Source organism: Fringilla coelebs (genome assembly GCF_963513975.1).
Source record: "Fringilla coelebs genome assembly, chromosome: 16".
NCBI classification, from domain to species: Eukaryota; Metazoa; Chordata; class Aves; order Passeriformes; family Fringillidae; genus Fringilla; species Fringilla coelebs.
In genome coordinates, this window is record NC_140042.1 from 1,641,085 (window position 1) to 1,663,620 (window position 22,536).

At 50.9% G+C, this 22,536-nt stretch overlaps 1 protein-coding gene across 3 annotated transcripts in view; it reads right to left on the reverse strand.

The window, feature by feature from the left end:
* The window catches only part of LMF1 (lipase maturation factor 1), a 134,163-nt gene that overhangs the window by 35,800 nt on the left and 75,827 nt on the right, over positions 1-22,536 (reverse strand). For all 3 annotated transcript variants that reach the window (XM_084216176.1, XM_084216175.1, XM_084216174.1), the window contains exon 4: positions 14,839-15,006. In XM_084216176.1, coding sequence (XP_084072302.1) covers positions 14,839-15,006 — 168 coding nt within the window. The remainder of the gene's footprint in view (positions 1-14,838; positions 15,007-22,536) is intronic.

Below are 22,536 nucleotides of genomic sequence, written 5' to 3' on the forward strand. Positions count from 1 at the left end.
TTTTCCCATTTTCCTTCCATCCCAGATGGCAGCTTAGCAATCCCTGAGCTGTCAGAGGTGGGGACTAAATAAATAGCAAATGAAATGTACCCTGGGCAAAACCAGAGATGCTTAAGAAAACACAAAATGTGTTAAAAATCACATTTTTATGCTGCCATCTGCAGCAGTTTCTTTTCAGCCTTACTCATAATTCCAATTACAATGGGAGCGAGGTGTAAATGATGAAATAATTTTTTAAAAAATAGCGTTTTCAGCTTTCTCCTTCCCTGAGCAGCTGGTTCCATGTGGGAACAAAATGATGCTGGGATGGAGGCAGGGAAGATCATGAGAGATGGGGATGCTCGTTGCTCCAGCCCAGCTGGGGGTGGCTTTTATTTTATTTATATGGATTTATTTACTTGTAGGAATCTGAAAGAAACCTCCAACACAGGGACTGATGGAGTCTGTTCAGCCCTAGATAAGAACAGAAGCCCAAATCCTGCTTTTAGCTTTGCAGAGGAAGACAAGGTGCTCCAAAGGGATGGGATTTAATAAACCTGAGTTATTTATCTCTGAGCCTGCTGCCTGCACTAATGGCAAAGGAGGATTTCAGGGCTGCCTGAGGAGCCTGGCTCCTCGTGGGAGCTCTGAAGATCCCAGCCATGAGGAGATGAGGGCAGTGGGTATTTCCTGGTAGCCTCATCCTGCTTTTCCCAGCCCGGATTTGGCCCGTGGCAGACGGGATCACATGAGCTGTGGATCCCAGAGGATGCTGAGGAGGAAGCAGAAAATGCCACCCACTTGCAAGGTCACAGCTGCAAGATCCCTGCTCAGGCTGCTGCACTGATGGCTTACATATGAGAGGAACCCTTGGAAGGGGAATGAAAATATCCCAGGCAGGGCTGTCACCAGAGGGGGAACGCTGCCCTGCAAACACCCAGGGAGAGATGCTCCCCTGGAATCATGCTGCCCAGGGCCAGAGGCTTCCCAGCTCCATGGAATCTGCAGCAGAGGATGAAGTGCAGCTGCCTGTCTGTGAGGAAGTTCCTGCTCTCCACAGTGACTCATCCCACAAAACCCAAGGGCATCCACATCAGCCACGGGGCTCGCTTTCAAGGGTTACTCATTATTCACCCACAAACTGGGTTTGTCAGCAGAGGGGAAGAGCAAAAATCCATCATTGCCTCATCCTGTGAGTCCAACAGCCTCATCCAGCAGCGTGGATAAGGAGCCAGGTGCTGGAGTGACACTGGGACAGAGACTGGGAAGGAGACACCCAGTGCCAGGCACTGCCTGGTGCTGCTGGAGGAGCACTGGAGAGGGATTGATAAGAAGGAGCAAAGATCTGAATGCTCCCAGGCTGCTGAGCTGGGAAAAGAGGCAGGGAGCTGGGCAAAGATGCAGAGAACTGGGGGGAAAAAATGCAGGGAGCTGGGAAAAATGCAGAGAACTGGGGGGAAAAACATGCAGGGAGCTGGGGAAAGATGCAGGGAGCTGGGCAAAGATGCAGAGAACTGGGGGGAAAAAAATGCACAGAGCTGGGAAAAATGCAGGGAGCTGGGGAAAGATGCAGAAATCTTGGCTGTTCAGTTTTCCTGCACCATCCCCACAGTGGTCAGAGCTTTGGCAATGGGTGCATGGCCAGGACACGGATCAGGAGCAGGCAGAGGCACCTGGAGGGGTGAGAGTGGATCTGCCCAGGTGTCCTGGATGGATTGTGCAAGGGGAACCTGCTCAGCAGCCCTGGAAGGTGCTGTTGGGTGGGCATCTCCATCCTGGACCTTCAGGCACAGACTTGTTAGGAGAGTTTCTGTCTGGCTTTGGAGCTTAATTCCTCCTGACAGTGAGGAAGGTTTCTGCAAACCGAACTGTTTGGGAGCCAGTGCCAAAGGCAGGGCTGGGAGCTGCAGAATTCCCTGCTGGAGCACAGGCTGTGCCACAAGGCATTCCTGTCCCACCTGGGCCGGAGCTGGGAGCGGTGAGACAGCACAGAGGGAAGGGAATGGAGCAGCAAACGGCAGCTCTGGCCAGGATTTACCTGGGGGAGCCCAGGGAGGGATCCCCCAGCCCTCCCTGCTGTGGTCACTCTGCTCCTTTCTGGCGTCTGTCACCGTGCTGGGGGAGCTGGGCCACATCGGGCAGTGCCACCAGGAACACCTGTGGGGACAGCCCAAGGGACAAAGGGGACTGGCAGGACTGCAGTGAGAGCCTTTGGAGCCTGCCCAGAGGTGTCTCCTGGTCCTGAACACCCTCCTGGTTTCAGCCTTGTCCTGGACAGGGAATGGTCTGGGAGCGCTGGTGAGGGAATTGTGACATTGGCGCTTCTCCGGTGCAGGATCATCATGGGCTGTACAACTCAGGATGGCAGCAGAGGGACAAGAAGAGCAGCAGAGTGACACAGAGACGGCAGCAGAGCCACCTGAGCCCCACCCAGCCACTCATCTGCAGCCACCTCAGCTTTGGGACACGGTGAACCCCCGGGACACATCACACCCCTCCTGACCCACCCCAGCCACAGAAACCCCTCCAAACACAATCCCTGCTGCCAGCTTGCCCACATTTGCAATAACAGTACAGGTTAGTGGCTGGCACACGCTGGAGCTTTGCACTCAGAAACTGCTGAGAGGGAGGAGAAGCAGCAGCAGAAGCAGCAGAACCACAAGAACATCCCTGGAACAACTTGCAGCCAGGACATCTCCACCACAGAGTGGCCAAGGGCAGCCCTGGAAGCCACACCAGGACTCTTATCACAGCAGTGGCTGAGTGTGGAGTATTTCATTTGGCACCCTCTGGAGCTCTCATAATCTTTTCCTTTATGATTAATATTAAACAAGTCATATTCCTTATGGAATTTCCTAACCCTGTCTGTTTATATTTTTCTCTACATCAGAGTTAATATTTTAAGATCGCCTCTCTCTTTTTTTTCTCTTTTATTTCACGTTCATCTGTTTTTCCTCATTTTATAAATCAGGTTTCTTGTTTAGTAGTCATGACAACATCTGCCTGCAGTGGTTACACCACAGCCTGGGGCTTTTTATTTTCTTTTCTCCCCCCAAGCTGCCTAAGAATTAAAAAAAAAAAAATCCTTTAAATAAATAAAAGCATAAAATGAAAGGGGCAAGTTGGGAAGCGCCTCCTCCTCCTCTCCCTCCAATGACCCACTTCAACAAGACTTCCCAGCATGGTGGGTGAGGACTCATTTGGCTTTAATCCTGCAAAGTCTTATCCACTTAGTTCACTTCAATGGGAATACTTGGAGCACATCAAGTCAGGCACATATGAAAGTCTTTAAAACCTTGAGGTCTGGGCCTGAGAGGCACAAAAACGAAAAGCTGGAGTTGCATTTTCCTTCTGGGTGTTGAGCTCTGCACAACAGCACAAGGGTAGGGGTGGGATGGGGTGGGATGGGGATGTGCTGCTCCCAAGGGGAGGATGGGGTCACTTCCAGGAGATGCTGGAGTTCAGCATCATCTTCTCAACATGGACCACCATGAATCTGGCCACCACAGCCACCCCATGGCTTTGGCACCTCCCTTCTCTGGATTCCCAAAAAAACCCCAGTGGCTCCTGGAGGCAGCAGGACCCACCTTCACACCCTTATTTCAATTAAACTCTGTCAGGACAGCCTGGAGATCAGGCACAGGAATCCCAAAGCAAAGCAGCATCACACCATCAAATGCCTTCCTGGGATCTAGGGAATATTAAGGAATGCGTTTTTCCCCCTAAATTCAGTCCTTCAGGATGATGGAAACCAGTAGCTTAGAGGGAATTCAGGCTTTGGGAGTGACTTCTCCCAGGAGCACAGCAAATGGCCACGGAGCTATGGATCTGTGCTTGCCCATGGAAGGACACCACTGAAATTCCATGGGGCGTTTCACCCAGGCAACCAGGAGATGGCCAGGAACACTGAGAGCAGCCCTGGATCCAGAGGAGGAGGCAAGGAGGAAGGGGAAAGGCCAGGAACTGAACAAAGGCAGATGAACCTTGCCTGCAGCAGAACCTCTGGGAGCCCTGGGACGCGGTGTCCAGATGTTCCGAGGTCGCTGTAACCCGACTCCGAGAAGGAAGAGGATGTGTTCCTCAAACTCCCCCTGGTGCTTTAATTCACTGCAGCCTCGCTGAGGCTGCCTGTGGTGATCACAGGTGGGGCTTCACACTGACCACAAACGTGGAGCTGGGGGCAAAAGACTCCAATCCTTTCAGCTTTGCCTGCCAAGACGGTTGAGGAGCAGATTTCCATGGAAACATCTCCCTTTCCCTGTTTTCAGGGGCCAGAGGAAATCCTTCCAGCAGGGATCCTGCAGCTCCAAGGACGCCCTCACTGATGGCCACCAGCACCTGGGACTGCCCAGCCAGGACTTTCCAGCTGGTCCCTTCCTGCCTGGGTGGTGGAGAAGGGGAACTGGGAAGGAACACAACATTCTGAAGCTCCAGTTCTTATCTGTGGTGACATTTTTTTCCAAATAACCCCAGGAAAATGATCTCTCTCCATCTTCAGGACCCCACTGTCCCTGCAGTGTCTCCAGCACCATCCCTCAGCCCCTGGAACCTCCGAGGTGGAGCTGCTTTGGGTGCACTGGGTTTCTGGGTGCCCCCTGACCCCTTTCCCTTGGCTCTGCTCCCTCTGAGGTTTCTGGCTGCAGGGATGATCTGTGTTGGATGAGGAGAACTGGCAGATTTGCCTCAGAGGGATTTGTGTAGGGATTGCAACTGCTTTTCAAGAGCTGGCTATGGAATAAATGACATTAATGATGCCATAAACACGATCCCTGTCTCTCCCACTCCCCACTCCTGCCATTCCCAACCCCGTCCAAACAATCAATGCCATCTGATTCGGTTTTTCAGAGGAAATGTTGAAATTTCTGGTGACTGAGGCATTCTGAGTTTTCTACTGGATTTGGCATCTCAGAGGAGCTGGCAGCTTCTCTGAGGGTGACCATGATGTAGAACCTGTTCCAGTGGGAGGTGTCCCTGTCCAAAATGAGCTTTAAGGTCCTTTCCAACCCAAACCATTCCAGGATTCTACTGAATACCTGTCCCTTTCTGCTTCTTTGCTCACAAAGTGCAGGGAATCCATCCCTGAGCCATCCCAACCATCACTGCCACACCACACTGGCCAAAATTTGGGACAAAACATTCCCAAACTGCTCTTCTTGTGCATTTTTCTCCCAGACTTCCTCAGCCTTTCTAAAACCGGCCTGATCTGGGATTTCTCCCTGCTTCCAAGTTTTCCTGACTGGAGCAGGGTGTAAATTTAAAGTGCCACTTCTGTCCCTGAACAGCTCCATGTGTGGACACCAAGCTCAGACCAAACCCACGTGGCTCCAGCAGAGCTTAACCCGGCCCCAGAGGGAGTTTCACGTGTGGAAAAAGTTACTCAGGAACGTGGACAAAGCAGCTCCTGGCAGAGATGGAATTAAAATCCAAGAGGAAAGCAGGAGAGGTGAGACCTCGTGCTGCAAACACCTGCCTGGATCGAGGTTTTTTGGGGCTCAGCTCAGGGTTTAGAGCAGCAGCAGAAATCCAGGATGCTCTGCACAATGTCAGCATAAATCATGGGACCTTTCCCATGGATCAGTCAAAACCATGGAATTGCTTTGGGTTGGAAGGAACCTCAAAGATCATTTCCAGCCCTTTTCCATGGGCAGGGACTCCTTCCACTAGCCCAGGCTGCTCCAAGCCCTGTCCAGCCTGGCCTGGGACATTTCCAGGGATGGGAGGACACAACCTGCTGGGAAATGTTGTTCCCAACAAAAGGGAAAGTGAGATTGGGGTTTGCAAGCAATTCTCCAGGGAAAGACCACCACTGCCCACAGCCCAGCATCTCCCTCCCACACCCAGGGCAGCACCAAACAAACCCCAGCTGCTCCAAGAGGATCCTGCACCACTCTCTGAGTCACAGCTCCAAAGATCCCAGTTTTTATAGGAAGATGAAAGCCATGAGTGACACAGGTTTCCTGCCATTTCTGGCTGTTGCATCAGCATGGAGATAAGAGCCCTGCTGGAGCTGGGGAAGGGGATGGTGCAGCTGTGTAAACTGCGTGTGGGCTGGAGCATCCCAGGGCTGCAGCCTCGTCCCAGCACTGCCAAAGCAAAATCAAACCTCTCTGGGGGCTGCAGCCTCACCCCAACACTGCCAAAGCAAAATCAAACCTCTCTGGGGGCTGCAGCCTCACCCCAACACTGCCAAAGCAAAATCAAACCTCTCTGGGGGCTGCAGCCTCACCCCAACACTGCCAAAGCAAAATCAAACCTCTCTGGGGGCTGCAGCCTCACCCCAACACTGCCAAAGCAAAATCAAACCTCTCTGGGGGCTGCAGCCTCACCCCAGCACTGCCAAAGCAAAATCAAACCTCTCTGGGGGCTGCAGCCTCACCCCAACACTGCCAAAGCAAAATCAAACCTCTCTGGGGGCTGCAGCCTCGTCCCAGCACTGCCAAAGCAAAATCAAACCTCTCTGGGGGCTGCAGGGTTTCACAGCAACATGAAACCCACAACAAGCCAAGGAGTTCTGCTCATCAAAGCGGGAAAAGGGAAAATCCATCTTCACCTCCATCCCTGAGCAGCCCAGGCACCGAGATCCACGCCTCTGAAATAATGTGGGATTTGTTTAAATGGCTTTAATTAAAGCTGGCCAGTCATTGTGTGAGGGGACTGGGGAAAGTGACACCTCTGTCTGTGCAGGGTTTCACACATAAAAGCACACACATTTAACTTGACAGGGCAGAAGTGACTGGAATGTGCATATTATTTTTAAAAAACCCTGAGCTGACCCTGTGGGAGGACAGGGCACAGGGAAGCTGTGGCTGCTCCATCCCTGGAAGTGTCCAAGACCAGGTTTGGAGCAACCTGGGACAGTGGAAGGTGTTGGGGTTGGAACTGGATGGGCTTTAAAGTCCCTTCCAACCCAAATCATTGCAGGGAAACCATGCCAGGAACCCACAGTAAGAGCATAATCGAAACTGCTCTGACAGCCAGGCATCCCAGAGGGAAGCTGAAGGAGCAGGGATGGGAAGAAGGCTCCTTTCAGCCAGGAAAGTCACTTTACCAGCAGCAAAATCCTCCCCTCGCTCCAAGAACACCACACCAAAGGCACCATCCCACTCCAGCCCCTTCCACGCCTGGAATGGGCACATTCTGTCTTCACACATCCATCTCTGACACCAATAAATGATTTTCTTTATAATAAATGTATTAAAAATCCTCTTTAAAAGAAGTTTCTCATCTGCCATCTGTTTCCAGTTAGGCTGTTCTGATTTCATCTTCTTTTTATTTTTTTGAAATGGAATAGAAAACATTATTTAAAGGCCCTGTCATCTTGCTGGTGGGAGGAGAGATCCCAAATCCCAAATCCCAGCATGTCCCCCTGCCGAACAGCAAAGGCTTGGTGGGAGCCAAGAGCTGGGAAAGTGCAAAGGAACCAGTTCAGATAAGGACTGAGGGACAGAAAATGGGATGAAACTTGGAAGACCTTCACCATCTCTTCAAACCACTGCACTGAAATTCACAGATCTTTAAAGACATTTGACACATTTTAGTGGGCGAGTGCTTTGGCTTGGGCACAGGAATGGGTTGTGATGGTTTCACTCAGCTTTAGCAGCTACACCCAAAGGTAAATAAATAATTACCCCTGGAAATAAGGTGCCAGAACATGGTGAAGATCATGTCATGGACACCAGGAACATCTCTGGTTTGCAGCTGCTCTGGCTCTCATCAGACAGAAATGTTTTATGCCCTCGCTCACATGTGCAACACATCCTTTATCTCCCAGCCTGGAGCTGAATCCTGAATCCCACCTGGGAGATGCAGATGTTGGAGGCTCCAGCTTGGATCATTTCACTGACAGCATCCTCAGCATCCATTTCCCCCATCCTGCCCGAGCACCTGGAAATTCTGCTGTGGGACAAAAGGTTCTGGAGCACGGAGGGATTCTGAAAATCAGGGGCAAAATCCACACAGGGAGAGAACCCAAGCACCCAGAGCCACCCCAGGCCCCAGGAGTTGAAGCCTCCCTGTCAGCCACGTCATTCCACGAGCTCTGGGAAGAGTGGAAGAGCAGCCAGGGAGCAGCACACAGAGAGGCACCTGAGAGCCCCTGTTCAGCTGTACCATGGCCAAAACACCAGGACTGGGTGAGTTTCCTGCCCATTTCAGCAAATCTTGCAGTTTAAGGATCCAGCTGGTGACTCTGCAGTCAGTGCTCAGCAATATTCCCAAGGACTGGCACAGAGGTGGCACCAAACCGTGCCCCAGCACTGGGCCAGCCTGGCACACGTGGCACCTTCCAGAACTCTGGAACTCTGCTGGAACTCATCCCTGCTGTGCTCCTGGATGGCCAAAGGCACTGCAGCTCCTGCTGGCCCCAAACCCAAGAGCCCCAGTGAGTGAACACCAACCCTGCCCTTCCTGCTGCGTTTCCCATCCCGGGGGCTCCTGTGCGAGTCTGATTCCACGGCTGGGCATCCAAACTCCCTCTCAGTTCACCAGCAGGGCCAGGAGCAGCAGCAAAGGTGAGCTGGCAGGGACAGGGCAGGCAGAGGCACTGCAAGCCCTGCTCCACGGGAAACCAACCCCTCCTGAGCCCAGCGCCAGCACAGACACGGAACCCCGGGAGCCGCGGTCGGTCCCCAGCTCTCCAAAGGCCAAAGCCGGGGCTGTGGGATGCCCCCCGAGCCCCCGTGGTGCCAGCAGGATGAGGGATGGTGAAGGAGCCCAGCTCCAGGCTGCTGGAGTCACTGCTGCTCCCCTCTCCAATTAATCAAGTTCCCATACTGATTAACAGCGTGATTCATGGCTCTCGTTAGGAGCATTCTGGAACAAACAAGGCTGTATTTCAAGGCCACTGGCTTAATGGTTAAAATAAATACCTTCCAAATTTCTATTTTCAAGTAGCTGAACCTTTTCCACCTTTACAACTAATTCAGACTTCCTTCAAATTATTTTTCTAAGTAATATAACAATTTGTTTTTCATTAGAGCTTGTCAAAGCCGGACTTGGGTTTATTTTGAGAGAAACCAGCACTCTCCAGAAACTGTTTAGTACAATCTGAATGACGCCCAAAGGGGTTATTGCAGCCACAATCAAAATAGAGTTTACAGCACTGGCTTGGGGTGACACTTTATTTAATGATTTAAAAAAAAAAAAAAAAGAAAAAAAGAGAAGAGGAAAAAAACCCCCAGCGCCCTGAATCAGGAGCTAATTAAATGCACTCCTATGGCTCCCAGGGAGTGTTTCTCAGTCCCTCTGACTACTGCAGAATGCAAGGACTTAACTTGTTGCTAACTAATCCCAGAGCCCATTATGGGAGCAGTGTTATTTACGGGTTTGGGGTGGTATGTGCTGCTATTCCCCTGTCTGGCACGGCAGATCCTATCGAGCTGCATGTGAAATCAAATATCAGAGTGATTAAACAGTTTGGGTTCTGCCTGCTTAACTCAGAATGTTTCTTGTTGGGGGGTGTAGAGCTCAGGATTTAATTTAAGGGGGCTTAAATGTAAAAGAAAATCTGCCCTGTAAGTGCTTTGATTTCACATTCCTTCTGTTTTGCTGTGGGGAAAAGCTGAGCTGGAGCAGTGCCAGGGTGAGGGAGGGGATCTGGGGATCCAGGAGGGCCTGAGGGGCAGGGACACCCCAGCCCCCCTCACCTGGACCAGGATGGGTGCACAGGGCTGGCATCAACCTCCACAATCCCAGCCCAAGCTCCGGCGTTCCCAAAGAGCCTCAGAATCTCTGCCTGCACCTTCCATCTCACACCCCACCAGATTTAAAAATCCAAAGAGGATTTTTCAACAACTGAACTGCAAAACTGTTTTCCACAGGCCCATTCCTCCAGTCCTGCTCTGTTCATCTTCCTGGGACTCTCTGTTTGTTGTTTCTTTCTAAACCACAACAAAATCAACAAGATTTGGACTTTGGGGAAGGCTGAATTTCCTCTGTTCTGGCAGGGGAGCCCAGCCCAGCCCAGGCAGTGACACCCACCCAGAGCTGCTGGGCTGGGGGACCACGCTCCCCAGCATCCTTAGGGATTGATAAAAAAGCAGGAAAGAGATTTTTTACAGGGACATGAAGCTATAGAACAAAGGGGAATGGATTTAAGCTGAAAGAAAAGTGATTTACATTGCATATCAGGAAGAAATTCATCCCTGGCAGGGTGGGCAGCCCTGGCACAGGTGCCCAGAGCAGCTGTGGCTGCCCCTGGATCCCTGGCAGTGCCCAAGGCCAGGCTGGACAGGGCTGGGAGCACCTGGGACAGTGGGAGGTGTCCCTTCCATGGCAGGGGTGGCACTGGATGGGCTTTGAGGTTTTTTCCAACTCAAACCATTCTGGGATTGTGTGAACTGCAGAATAATTCCTGAATTTTCTGGCTGCTCCATCCTCCACGGAACTGGGCTTTATCCTCACACACATCAGCACCACCACCACTCTGCATCCACGCAGGCAAACACCTCCTCCAGCAGTGCCCAGCCCAGTGAAAGCCCTAAGGAGGGCCCTGCTGCTGCTGCCACCAGCCTGGCACTGGGGTAACCCCGCTAATCCTGCTGGAGACGCCCCTGATTTACACCAGCCTGGCCAGGAGAACAAACCCAGCTCGGCTCTGACAAGTGAAAACAAACACTGGATTCAGACACTTTCTGCAGGAAGGGGGGGCTGGTTAATTTTTGTTCCCTCTCTCCAGGCTGCTGCTGTGACCTCTGCTACCTCCTAAGTCAGCAACACAATCTCTTGCAGCTGTGGCACTGCAGCAGCAGCCTGATTTAATTTGTGTGTGTGTGGCTGCAGGGGCAGCTCATCCCTCCAGCATCTCGTGGTGTGGCAGAGGCAGCGCTGGGACAACGGGGGGCTCGGTCCTCCCCTCCCAAAAAAAGAGGGGGGAAACCTCCACTTGGCCTCCCCTGCCTTCCTGGAGAGATGGGAACAAAATCAACCAGAGGGAAACGTCCTTTTCCATCAAAATTTTTAAGAGGTTGGGGTTTGGCCAAGCCAAGGAAGAAAGAAAAAAAAAAAAAGCCAGAAAATATCTGTTCAACAACTGTTTTCTGCCTGAAAAGAAAAAAAAAGAGGAGGAAAATGACTTTGCTGCTGCTCTCCTGCACATGCCCAGCTCCCAGGGGCTGCCTGTCCCTGGTGCAGTGCCCAGCTGGGCAAGGGTGGTGCTGGCAGCTTGTTTTCCAGAACAGAGCTGGAGGTTTCTGCCACATCCCCCCTCAGGGTCCCTCTCCCAGCAGGTCCCAAAATCCCTGAGTGCTCCTGGGCTGGATCCTGGGAGCTGCCTCCTCTGGGGGCTCCTCTGCAGGGCTCTGAACCTGGCAGGGGCTCTGGAGCTTTCACCTCTGCCTTCTGCAGGGCTGGAACTGTGCCTGGCTCCTGGCACTGCCATCCCTGTGCCCCTGGCACTGTCACCCCTGTGCTCTGGAACTGTCACCCCTGTGCTCCTGCTGTGCACTTTCCATGCTATTTATTCCTTTATGGATTTCACCTTTCTGATCCTGAAGCTCCTTCCCACCTGGCACTGCCAAATCCACCCCGGCCCCTTCCCTGCCTCTCTCCAACTGCCAGCTCTGAGGGGCAAGGTGGCTTTTTCCTGCCTCTTTTTTTGGCTTCCCTCTCGCTTCCCCTCATCAAGTCGTTTGCCAAGCAGTGTGATTTTACTGCCTGGCTTCCAAGGAGCCAAGAAATACGTTTGGTGTGAGCTGGGAGTTGGACAGCGTGAAAAACACACAGATCCAGGGGTTGCGGAGGGAGATTCAAGGTTTGAGGAGGCAGATTCAAGGTTTTGGAGGAAGGAGATCCAGGGTTGGAGGAGGCAGATCCAGGGTTTTGGAGGAGGCAAATCCAGGGTTTTGGAGGAGGCAAATCCAGGGTTTTGAAGAGGCAGCTCCAGGGAGCAGTGAAATCCCCACCAAGCTGAAGGATTTGCCTTCCCCAGCAGCACTTCCAACCTCCCCCACCCCACAAACTCCTTGGGGTATGGGCAGGCTCTGCCCTGGTGCTTCTACAGAACCAAGAATAAGAGTCCAGACCTCACCTGGGGTCTCCAAGACCCTCCAAGAGATCTTTTGCTCCCCTCCAGGTACTGACAGCCGTGTTTTTAATTTGACTTCTCCAGAACATTGGGGTGCTTCAGATCCAGCCGAGCCCTTCATGGATCTGCTGGGAATGGGCTCATCCCAAGGGTTCCTGTGGCCCCTCCAGGGGGAACTGAGGTGCTGGCAGCGCTTTGGGGTCCATCAAAGCCACCCTAAATCCCTAAATCCCAGCCCAAATCCCACCTGGGTCCAACACAAACCCCAACAGGAAGCTCCTGTGCACGTCCAGGATGGGAACAAGGTGGAGCTTCCAGCTCTCTTGGGATAACCCCAGGCTGGAATCCCAACACCAGGAATCCCCTGGTGGACACACATCCATCCTCAGGCTGCTGAGCACCTCCTCTCTGATGTTTCCACCCTCTCTAAGCTTTTTTCCTTACAAACGTGAAGCAAGCAAGAAGAATAAGTTCACACTTGGAAAAAAACCCCTCTTTCCTCTTTTAAAGCCCAACTTTTTTTGGGTTCCTGACAAAGCAATATTCTCCAGGCCAGTTGGAATCTGGAAAAATACACTCACTCCAGCTCGCCACCATGACTCCAATAACAATTATAAAATGTCCAATAAAACTTGTCTGTAATGTCAATTCAAATCTTGAAAAGCAGAATTAAGTGGTATATCAACATTAAACTTTATTGCTTCCTTTGCAGAGCACAAGGATTGTCAATAAAAGTCATTCTGAATGAAGAAAAGGGCAGTAAATATTAAATAAACAGGTTTTTGTTGAAATGCTGTAAAGGCACCAGAGCTGCCTCTTACACTGGGACCCTTTCTGCCTGCTCAGCCTCCCCTCGTGATGGAGATCAGGCAGTAATTGCCAGCTATCAATAAAGGGCCAATTAAAGGGGCTTGATGCCTGCCCTGGCTGGCTGTCATTAGGACATTTATGGGGTGGGCTCAGCTCTGTCTGAGGTGCCCCAGCCCCTCCAGGGCCCTGCTCCCCGTTAGGGGCCCTGCAGGTTCCTGGCTGGGAGGGGCAGGGATGGAGCAGCCCCGAGGGGAGAAGGGGAGGAGAGGGGAGCATTGAGCATGGGATGGATGGGGCTGGGAGGGACCCTGAAGGTCACCTTGTTCCAACCCCCCTGGGGACACTTTGCACTGTCCCAGGCTGCTCCAGCCCGGCCTTGGGCATTTCCAGGGATCCATGGCAGCCACAGCTGCTCTGGGCACCTGTGCCAGGGCCTGCCCACCCTCACAGGATGAATTTCTCCCTGATCTCTAACCTAACCCTGCCCTCCTTCATCTTAAGCAGAGGAGAGAATAGGTTTTGCTTTGTCTGTGGAGTTTTGGGCTGAATAAAATCCTCCCAGTGCCTCCAACAACCTCAGGACTGTCACAATCACAGCTGGCACCTCTGGAGTGACACCCTGGGAGCTCCCTGGGTCAGACCTCTCCCTCCATGTGCCCAAATCCATCCCAGCCCAACCAAAGCTGCCCCAAACAGGTAAAAGGTGCCATTCAGAGGCACCCAGACACAACAGGAAGGGTTTGGGCAGCAGGAGGCACCGGGAGGGCACAGACCCGCCGGGGTTTCTGTCAGACCTTTGAAACCTGGTCAGCATTTTTGTGGTTTACCAGGGGGCTTTATGAGCTGTACTCAGTTTAATCATCACATGAACTCACAGGAAGCAGTAACAGCTCCTGAGTATGAATTTCATGATGCTGAAATGATGCTGAACAAAGGCAGGGCAGCAAGGGCTGGAAATGGAGTTTCATGAGCTCTTTGAACCCTGCCAGGACAGACAGGAGAGGAATCAGATGGGCTCTAGGGAAGTATGTATGCAGCAGCCTCTCTCCTCTGAGTTTTGCAGAGGTACCAAAAAAACCACCCCAAAAATCAACTGGAATGTGAATCCATTGAATTTTCAAGGAATTATTTTGATTTTAAACCTCAGCACAGTCAATCTGGTATTTGTGAAGAGCAGCTCAACCCCTTCCAGAGATAAAGAACAATCCTCAAATGATAAATACAGAAAGAAGAATCCCTCCAGAGATGGAGAGATGTCTATAAAAATTAACTTCTGGGGGAATCACAAGGATTCCCCAAAGAGCCTTTGCACTGATCCTGGGCTGCCATTCCTCTGCCACACAGAAACCAAAGCTCCAGCAGTGGGAAACACCCAGGAATTCCTGGCTGGGAATCATCCTCACTCCCTGGAGCCTGAATCCCACCCTGCCCCCTGAGCCAGCTCCTCCTGGGAGGAGTGGGGAAGCCCAGGAGAGGAGGGGACCCTCAGGATGATGCCTTGAGAAGGCTGACCTAGAACACAGGCTAGACTGAGCTAAAGAATAAAGCAGGGATTTATTAGGAGGCCTCAGCGGATCCACCTTGGGCAGCACAAGAGCCCAGCCAGGGCTGCACCCCAGGTGAACCAAAATGGTCACAAAATGGATGAAGTCTCACATTTTTAGAAGTTCTGCTCCATTTGCTTATTGGGTTAATTGTCCCATTCCAGCTTTAGCCCCTGCAGTCCCACCCTGCTTGTTTGTCTCTCCTCAGTCCATGTTGTTTGTGCTCTTGGGCTGAGATTTGGGTCATTTGTCCTTGGTCCCAGCTGGAGCAGGAATTGTTTTGTCTCCCTGCCCTGTGCAGAGAGCTCCCCATGCCCTGATGTGAAGCCAGACCCACACACTAAAGCAGCACAGAATGTGAGAATAGAAAAGCCAAAACCTGAGGCACCACAACACGAATCTCAGCCCTACAGCCTAAAGCAGCATGGAATGTGAAAACCAGAAAAGACAGAACCTGAAGGGCATGAATGAGGAGCAGCTCACCTGGAAGAGGATCTGCAGGAGCCCGTGCAGGATGACCATCCTCCTGCCCAGCAGCAGGAAGAAGGGCACCAGCAGCTCGATGAAGTGGTTGACCAAGGTCTCGAAGCGGTGGAACCACCAGGGCGAGCGGTGCATGAAGTACGAGATGGGGTTGGGCACTGGCTGTGTCTGCAATGGCACAGGAAAAAAAGGAATTAATGAATCCCCTCCAAAATCAGAGGAAAAAAGGAATGAATCCCCTCCAAAACCTGGTATGAAGAGCTATGAAGTTCTGGCCTTATTCTTTGTTTCTCTCCCCAAGTTTGCCATCCTCGTTTCTTTGCAGACAAAATGACTTCATTCCACACATCTTTAAACAAATTCACCTCTTAAAAACCAAGTTCTTTAATTTTCCCTTTTGTCATCGTGACCAAACCCTATCATAAATTAGCCCTGCTATTATTTACCACTGAAATCTTACACTTAGATCAGCACTGAGGGATGTTAAAGTGAATGAGGATCCTCAGAGCAGATCCAGAAACTGAGCCTAAGATTTGCTCAGGGTCAGGCCTTGGGTCAAACAGAGCCAGGAATGGAAACCAGATTTCAAAACCTCGGAGATCTGCTTTCAAAATGTTTAAAATTCAAATAAATGTGCTGGTAGAGCTGCTTTCCAAGATGGTAATTTGGGAGAGGAAAGTGTAATTCCTCTAAACATGCTCTACTGGTTAAGGTATTTACATACTGGCCTTGGGACAATATTATTCTTTTGTCAGCCCGAAATTTTTTGACACTGGCAGATTTTTCCATCCAGGACAAAAAAATGGCAAATTGTTCAAAGGGAACAACCCCAAATTCTGATATGTTAATGACTGCCACCCTAAGAAATCCCACAACTGGAGCAAAAAACAAATGTGAATTTATCGTAACATATCTGACAGGCTCAAATTCCCTGGTATTGCTTTAAAACTTCAACAACAACAGCAAAAAAAGAGAGAGGTCGAAAACACAAATGTTAATTGAAGGAGACACAACACATCTTTAAATTATTTGTAGTTAAATCCAAAATACAAACAAAACAGGGCAAATCCTGCAGGATGCATGGCAGCCAAGCACGCTCCCGCTGCCAAATCCCACAACTATTGTAATTCCTTATTAGCAAAGCTGGGATTAATAAAGCCTGGCCTGGGCTGGAGGCCCCTCAGGACAGGAGACCGCATCCTTCCTTCCCGGATGGAGCCAGGCTGGGGTCAGGGAGCTCTGCCAGGGCCACTCCGGCCAGCCTGGGGGGGTCAGGGCAGCCCCAGGTGTCCCCCAGGGTCCCTCCCCTCCACCAGGACCTGCTGCAGTTCATCCCTGCTGGGCTCCTTGCAGCATTCCCAGGCAAGCTCCCAAAGGGATTGTTTGGATCCCAGATTGCTCAGAAAGGCTGTCAGCCCTCCAAACAGACAGGTTCTTCTTTGGCTTATTATTATTATTATTATTATTATTATTATTATTATTATTATTATTATTATCATCATCATCATCATCATCATCATCATCATCATGGTCATCCTTATTCTTATTGTTATTATTCTCATTATAATAATATTAATTTATTATTATAAATCACAATTTTAAACTTATTATTATCATCAACACAATTCGTATCACATTACTACAATTTATCGTTCTCATCATTATTATCCCCAAAATAATTATCATTATTAATTATTTATTATATTATAAATATTAAACTATTGTTGTTGGTGTTGTTATGATCATTACTATTATTTTTAAGTGCTTTAACCAATCCTACCCCAGCTGAGGCATCGATCCCACAGGCTGGAATGTTCAGCACTCAGGGATGAGGACCAGGGAGAGCAGGCAGGATTATTAATGTCATTTTTACCTACCTATAATTGTAATTAATACATTAATGTGCATTGTTTCCCCTTGTTGTTTGAGCTGGGACTGGAGATTTTGCCATCCCAAATTGCTGAAGGGCAGGAAGAGAAAATTCCAGCCACAAATCCCACTGCAGTGGAAGCTCCAGGGCAGCTTGGAGGGAGTGAGGGTGGGCAGGACCCAGCACAGCATTCCCAGAAAAGCTGTGGCTGCCCCTGGACCCTTGGAATTGTCCCAGGCCAGGCTGGATGGTGTTTGGGGCAGCCTGGCACAGTGGGGTGGGATGGGATGAGCTTTCAGGTCCTTTCCAGCCCAAACCAGTCTGGGATGTGAGGATAAAGCAAAGCCCAGTGACAGCCCAGTGATTCACACGTCCCAGAAATGCCTCAGAAGCTGCTGGGGGAGGATTTGTGTGTGTGTGTGTGTTCTGCAATGCCTTCCAGATGCTGCACAGCACAGGTTCCCCAGGAAGGGAGCTGTGCTTCCCTGGGATGGGGCAGGGAGGCAGGAGCAGGGATGCTGGAAAACTTCCTGGATTCTTTTTGTGCCCCAGTCCACCAGAGGCACCCACGGCTGGGGAAGCACCCTTCATTTGTCAGCCTGACATTTTTTGACACTGGCAGATTTTCCCATTCAGGACAAGAAAATGGCAAATTTTTCAAAGGGAACAAGTCCAAATTCTGATATGTTAATAAATGCCACCCTAAGAAATCCCACAACTGGATAAATCCAACTTTACTGGGATTTTGGAGAGGGAATTTGCCCCACACCTGCTATTCCAGAGAAATCCTGATCCCATGGGAACATCCCAGTGGTATTGGTGTCAGAGAGGAGGGAAAAGCTTTCCAGGCTCTCCTGCTGCTGGGACTTGGAGCTTTGCACTTTGCTTTGTGGCTGCGCTGTGAGGGGCATCATGGAACCCCAGAATGGTTTGGCTTGGAAAGAACCTGGAAGATGATTTAATTCCCACCCCCTTCCACTATCCCAGGCTGCATCCAGCCTGGCCTTGGACTCTTGCAGGGATCCAGGGACAGCCACAGCTTCTCTGGGCAGCCTGTGCCAGGGCCTGCCCACCCTCTCAGCAAAGGATTTTATCCCAATATTCCATCTTAATCCATCTAATTCCATCTTCCATCACAAACCTGCTCTTTTTCAGTTTGAAGCCATTCCCCCATGTCCCATCACCCCAGTGCCTGATGAAAATTCCCTCTCAATCTCTTCATCCTAGGAGCAGCTGGGAGCTCTCCTAGCCCCAGAACTGTGATCTCCTGACATGGGAATTGCAGCTCCAGGGCAGATGGAACTCAACAATCCCCAGGTGGATGCACACGGAGAGGGAGCAGAGCCCTGGGCTCAGAGCAGCTCTGTTCCTGGGCAACTCTGTGAGACTGAAAACGTTTTTAAATTAAAAAATAAAAAAACAATTAGCAAACCCTGGCTTTGTGTTTCAGCACAACATCATAACCCTGGAGCCTCCCTCTCACCTCCAGCAGCCGGGGAGGAACGGCTGCTGCAAACGCCTTTGGAAATGGGAGCAGGAAAATGAATTCTGTAATTCACAGGGCAGATTTGTAAGGTGTGAGTGCTGCTGCAGGAATTCTGGGTCGCCAGCTCGGGCCTGTTCCCTGGCTTGCATCGAGCAGGTTTTATGAGGGCTGGTAACAGAGTCTAAAAATACGCACAATAAACTGGTTTTTTTCTCCCTACGGGGTCTATGGTTTAATTATGTTCTTAGTGAGAACCATTAAAGTGCTAAGTACCTGAAGACTCCTAATTTACTAAACTGCACCCCACTAAAAGCCAACAGAAGGCCATTATACAGAGGAGTGAAGGCTCTTCTTGGGGGCTGTGAGTGCCCACGGTCCCTCCTCCCAGCCCCGTTACTGCCACAGCTTCCCAGAAACTCCAAGAGAGGATTTAATCCCGGCCTTGGAGGGCCCAGCCCAGCCCAGCCCAGCCTGGGGAAAGCTCCTTCTACAAGGAAACAAATCCCACATTGTCCTCAAACAACCCAGTGCTCAGACAGGGCTGGGACTGGGGCAGACTGGGAGAGGGGAAGGTGTCCCTGCCCATGGAATGGGATGGGCCTCAAGGTCCTTCCAACCCAACCCTGGGATTCTTTACTGGGCTCTCAGCACTGCTGCCATGCAAGGAGCCCAGCAGCAGGGGAGTGTGGAGCTGGAGGGAAAGGAATCAGGGGATCATGGAATGGTTTAGGTTGGAAAAGGCCTCTAAGATCAACAAATCTAACCAAGTGCACTCCATGGCAGAGAAATCCTGAAAAACAGAATGGAATTGAACAACAACAAATGGGAATAAATAATGAGAAAAAGCAACTATTGGGTCAAAAGAAAGAGAATTCCAGAATGAGATGGATTGGAAGGGATCTGAAATCTCATCCAGTGCCCTCCCCTGCATTGGCAGGGACACTTTCCACCACCCCAGGCTGATCCAAGCCTGGCCTTGGACACTGCCAGGCATCCAGGGGCAGCCAGAGCTTCTCTGGGCACCCCGTGCCAGCGTCCCACCATCCCCACAGGGAACAATTCCTTCCCAACATTCCATCCAACCCTTCCCCCTGGCAGTCTGAAGCCATTCCTTGTCCTATGGAACCACGGACTGTCCTCCCCCCCGACCCCACGGAGGTCAGTGAACACGCCAGGAGCAGCTCTGCAGGCTCCCACCGGCAGGAGAGGGGGAAAGCCTTTGGCACAGCCAGCCGAGCGTGAGGAGCAGCAGTCCCCTGGAAAAGCAGGCTGAGAGCTTTATTAAATGTTTTCTGGAGAGCTGTGGAAGATCCAGATGAACTGCAAAGCTTGGCTCTCCAGCTTCCCAAGCACCGAGGCATGAACTCATCTCCTCGGCTTCAAAGCACAGCCCTCGCTTCTCCTGTGCTTTGGACCAAAAAATAAAAAGGATTCTCCATCGTGGAGCCTAATTGGATCAGTGTGGTCCAACAGGCTGCTCCCTGCCAGTCCATTCTGCCTCAGATGCTGACCTGGCTCCTCAGGCATCTGCAGATCAAAGCCCCACGCTCCCGAGGCCGGCGGGAACGTCTCCCCAGCCCCGTGCCAGGAGGCAGCGAGCAGAGAGGAGAGCAGGGAGGTCACTCCCAGCTGCTGGGAAGTGTGGGCAGATGAGGGTCCTGCCTGAAGTCAGCCTGTCTCGGGTTCTGCAGCAACCAAGGATTCCTAAAAACCACCCTGCTTGGAACAGGGGGAGATCCCGGAGCTCCCTCACCGTGGAGAGGCTCCACACTGGCAGCGACCTTGCCTGATGAGCAGCAGAGGGATTTTGTACTGGATTCTCATGTTGGAAGGGTTTGGGAAGGAGATGGAGCAGGGAACTGCTCAAGCTGGGTTTAAACCCAGCAGCATCTCGTGCTGGGGGTGTTTTATCTGCACACTCAAAGCTCCACGTCCACGCTACTGAAATACTCCCGACAGCTAAGCGGTTAAAAATAGCCCCTTCAAAACTTTCCAGTTATTAATAAGATTCCAATCCAAATAAAATCAGAAGGGAAAGGAAAAAAAAGAAAAAAAAAAAGAAAAAAAAAGAAAAAGCTGGATCTGGCTTGAAATGCACGCTGCTCTGACATCCAGTGGGTCACAAGGGGTCGGCTCTTCAGCAGCGCAATATCAAAATAATCAAGCCTCGATAAAGTAATAAAATGAGAAGTTGCCTGTAGGTTCTTGCTGGGCAGAGCTCTCCTCGCCCAGTCAATAGGAATATTCAGTCCATAGAAAAACAGACTGGAATCTGCCTGTTTAAGACAGCAGAGCAAGCCAAGGAGATGTGTGTTTGACTCGGTGCCAGCACGGCCATAAAATGTTGGCAATTTAGTAGAGACGTGGTGCCGCGCCACTCTCCCAAAGGACCTAAATAAACTTCAGATGGAGAACATATATTTTTACTTTTTATATATATAAAAATCTGCTGGTTCATTTTTAACTCCTTTCCCCAGCCAGCCCGTGCTCGGGGGTTTTTCAGAGCTCCAGCAGGTCCCCGTTCCTCCCGGCTGAGCCAAGGAAAAGTTAAAGGCCTGAAAAATCCCAGCAGTGCTTCACGTCTGGAGGTTGGGTTTCTTAGGGAATGGTGGCTGCAGCTGCCAGAGGGGAAAGGGGGCTTGGGGAGAAGATTCTGCTCTGCAATTTCATGCCTCAGCACTGTAAAACATCCCGGGGAATTTGTTGTTTTCCTGTTGACAACGCCGTAAAGTCCCGGGTGGAGGTGAAACCTCCCTGCCACGTTCAGTTTTGGTCAGGGTGAATCACCCCAGGAGGATCTGGGGGGCACTGAATGGTGGGGGGCTGGAACCCCAACCACTTGGGTGGGGGCAGAAGGCTCCTTTCTGTTTGCTTTTCCAGCCTGCACCCAGCTCCTGCTCTGAGCCTCCCCTCTCCAGGAACAGAGCCCACATTTCCAGGGCCCGCAGCATCCCTGTTTATTGACACTGCTCCTCCGTAACGTGCTCCGAGCTGCTCCCGGAATATCCACTTAATTGGGGATGGATTACAGATTCACCTATTTATTCTGGACATTCTTGGAGAGGTCCTGAGCTAAAATTACACAAGGAACCACTGAGCTGTTGAGGCTATTTATTTGTTCAGAAACCCGTTCAAATAGCTGGTGGGGCCTGGGGCAGACACCTTGGCTCTGGTGGGGGCAGCAAGAGCTGGTGGAACCAGCTGTGGGTCCTCCCTGCCTCTGGGGTTTGTCAAGAGCAGCAGAGATGGGGCAAGATGGGCTTAGGCAGTGGGACAGGCTGGAAGGTCCATCCATAAGAATCAGAGGGTGGGAAGAACCTCCAGGATGGTCAAGTCCGACATCTGACCCAACACCACCGTATCGTGGAGAAAAACCAAGATTCAAGGGAAACACAAGCCAAAGGCAAGGGGGGAGCTGAAATCCCTCTCCAGGTTTGCTGTTTCCATCAGATGGTGCTGTTCTGTCTCACACTCCAGGATTTTCCAGTTCAGGTCCCTGGCCTGGAGCTCCCTTTCCCCACGGATCACTCACCAATATTTTAAATTGCCATTTAAGAGCATATTGCAAATGTGATCCTTTAATTGGTCACTGTTATGACTCTCTATTAGAGAAGACAAGTTTTTCCACACAAGGTAAGCCCTGAAAATGTTTAAAAACAACCCAGAGCTGATGTATTTATTATGCATTTCTCCATATATAAATAATTCCATGAAAAGGGGACGTAGTGAGTGGAAACTCCATTTAAAATGTGATCCCAGATGGTGGCAAAGCTCTAAAATTGCAAGGCAACATGTAAAGAAAGATTAACGACCTCAAACAGGCCCAAATTTATGAGGTGAAAGCCCCTGTAATCCTGGAGAAAAATGATACCAAACCTTCGACCAGACAGCCAGAAAATACCTCTGCTTACTCCATGTGCCCTCTGCCATTTTACATTTTCCTTTAATACTCATTATTTGGGGTTCAGTTGGTGTTTTCTCCTGCAGGCCAGAGGTTTTGCTTTGGTTCATGAGCACGGTGAGGGATCTGCCAGCTCCCACTGATAAATCAAGGAACAGGAAAGCGATGGGAATAAGCAGTGGAAAGGAGGAAAAACGGAGCCAGGACATCACAAGAAACCTTGAGTATCCCTGCAGGACCCAGAGCTCCCCCATGGAGTAGAATGAGGGGACAGAGCTTAACAATCCCAACATTAACCCCTTGTTGTGCCCAAGTGGGAAGCGTTCCAAAGTGAAGGATGTCAGCGTTTCTTCCCAAGGAACGTGGGTCATCCCAGGCCAGCAGCATCTTCTGTGCTCTTGACTCCAGCCAGGAGCAGACTGCCAGGCACAGCCCATTGCC